The 2,500-nt window shown below is 44.4% G+C and overlaps 1 protein-coding gene across 1 annotated transcript in view; it reads left to right on the forward strand.

Moving 5' to 3' along the window:
- The window catches only part of LOC111212180, a 900-nt gene extending 86 nt beyond the window's left edge, over positions 1-814 (forward strand). Inside the window, exons 1-2 of the mRNA XM_022713618.2 lie at positions 1-227; positions 327-814. The exon at positions 1-227 is cut by the window's left edge and continues 86 nt beyond it. Of these exons, the coding sequence (XP_022569339.2) occupies positions 1-227; positions 327-814 (715 nt within the window). The remainder of the gene's footprint in view (positions 228-326) is intronic.
- The last annotated feature ends 1,686 nt before the right edge of the window (positions 815-2,500 follow it).

The raw sequence follows: 2,500 nt of genomic DNA on the forward strand, positions 1-2,500 counted from the left end.
ATACGATCACCAAAAGATGGTGTTGCTTCCAAAGGCAAGACACGACTGGATGCATCTCAGGTTCATGGATTTTAAGTCCGTGGACGAGTATAACTCAGCCTTGTTCAAAATCGTTTCTATACTAAGGCTATGTGGTGAAGAAGTGTCCGATGTGATGATGCTTGAAAAGACCTATACGACTTTCAATCAATCGAATTCTGTGTTGCAGCAGCAGTACAGGACAAAAGGTTTTGCCACATATACTGATCTGATCTCATGTCTTCTCCTGGCCGAGGCAAACAATGAACTCCTTATGAAAAATAGTGGAGCAAGGCCGGTCGGGACAGCACCATTACCCGAAGCCCATGATGTGGAAAGGAAATATCCCAAAGAAACCAACTACGCCCAAGACAACAGGAAACCATACGGTCAAGGCCGTGGTGGGTACAGGGGACGTAGACGTGACAATCATAACGGTAGAGATAACTACTCAGCCGGCCGAAGGGGAAACCACCATAACCGTGGTCGTGGTTCCAATTACGGTCAGGGCCGAGGGAGTTATGGCCGTGGACGAGGTGGCATATCCAAACCATCTTACACGTCCAAGTCTTTATGTCACAGATGCGGGATGGACAATCACTGGGCCAAGAACTGTAGAACTCCAAAGCACTTGTGCGAACTCTATCAAGAGAGTATCAAGAACAAGAATCCGGAGGCAAATATGATCCAAGAGAACGGTCAAGATGACAAGGGATATGATGCTGACAATGAATCCGACAGGGACAGCAAAGATGACCAAATGGATTTTGAGACGTCTGACTGTCTAAAGGACTAGTTTTTCGAATCACATTGTCTTATTGCTTTATGTGTTTGATTTGGTGTTTTTACTTTATGAAATGACATTTACATTAATGAAAATTTTAAAGTCTCTAAAGTCTAGAAATTTTATTTATAGAAATGAATGATGAGATGAATGTACTTGTGGTGGACAGTGGCACAAGCCACACGATCCTAAGAGACAAAAGGTACTTCATGAATCTCACATTGCAAAGTGCAAAGGTACAAACCATTGCAGGTGAGGCCAGCCTGATTGAAGGTCACGGCCAGGCCTATGTGATGATGCCCAAAGGCACTCACCTAGAGATCAAAACCGCCTTGTATTCCCCAAGCTCTAGAAGAAGCTTATTGAGTTTCAAGGACATAAGGTTGAACGGTTTCCACCTTGAAACATGGGAAGAAGGAAACAAAGAATTCCTTAATATAACCTTGATCACCAAAGGCAGTAAAAGGATCCTAGAGACCATGCCTGCAATGACTACTGGTCTTTACTATGCACGGATCAGTATGGTCGAGGCAAATGCCTCAGAGCTATTCACTTTATGGCATAACCGGCTTGGCCATCCCGGAACAGGAATGATGCGAAAATTGATGATGAATTCTCAAGGGCACACGTTCAAAGGAGTGATCCCACGAAATCTCACATGTGCAGCATGTGCACAAGGGAAACTCATAACCAGGCCATCACCAGCCAAGGTTAATAAAGAAACCTTGAACTTTCTGGAAAGAATCCAAGGGGACATATGCGGACCAATACACCCACCATGTGGGACGTTCAGATATTTTATGGTCCTCATTGATGCATCGACCAGATGGTCACATGTATGCTTGTTGTCCACTCGGAACCTAGCCTTTGCACGGCTGCTTGCTCAGATGATAAGACTGAGAGCACACTTCCCAGATTTTCCACTTAAGACTATACGTCTAGACAATGCTGGTGAGTTCACGTCCCAGGCGTTTAATGAATACTGTATGGCCATGGGGGTAAAAGTAGAACACTCCGTGGCACATGTCCATACACAGAACGGCTTGGCCGAATCATTCATTAAACGTATCCAGCTGATAGCCCGTCCATTACTTATGAAGTCTAAACTTCCGGGATCAGCATGGGGACATGCAGTTTTACATGCAACTGAACTGATACGCATCAGGCCATCAAGTGAGCATAGATATTCGCCATCCCAATTACTTAAGGGTCATGAGCCAGACGTGTCCCACATCAAAACGTTTGGATGTGCCGTCTACGTTCCAATTACTCCACCACAGAGAACTAAGATGGGACCGCAGAGAAGGATGGGAATATACGTAGGATATGAATCCCCAAGCATTATAAAGTATCTTGAGCCAACAACCGGTGATTTGTTTAAGGCCAGATACGAAGACTCACAGTTTGATGAGTCCACATATCCGTCCTTAGGGGGAGATAACAGCCGGTTGATAACAAAAGAATTGGATTGGTTTAGACCATCGACATCTTGGCAAGATCCTCGGACTAAAGATTGTGATTTAGAAGTCCAAAAGATAATACATCTACAAGAGCTAGCTAATAGATTGCCAGATACATTTGCTGACCCTAATAGAGTAACAATATCACATATCCCGGCTTGTAATGCACCTGTAAGATTAGACGTCCAAGATGGACAGTGTCAAGTGGCTACAGAGTCTAGGCAACGTCTAAAACGTG

The sequence above is a fragment of the Brassica napus genome, unplaced genomic scaffold, assembly GCF_020379485.1.
Source record: "Brassica napus cultivar Da-Ae unplaced genomic scaffold, Da-Ae ScsIHWf_2785;HRSCAF=3559, whole genome shotgun sequence".
Taxonomy (NCBI): domain Eukaryota; kingdom Viridiplantae; phylum Streptophyta; class Magnoliopsida; order Brassicales; family Brassicaceae; genus Brassica; species Brassica napus.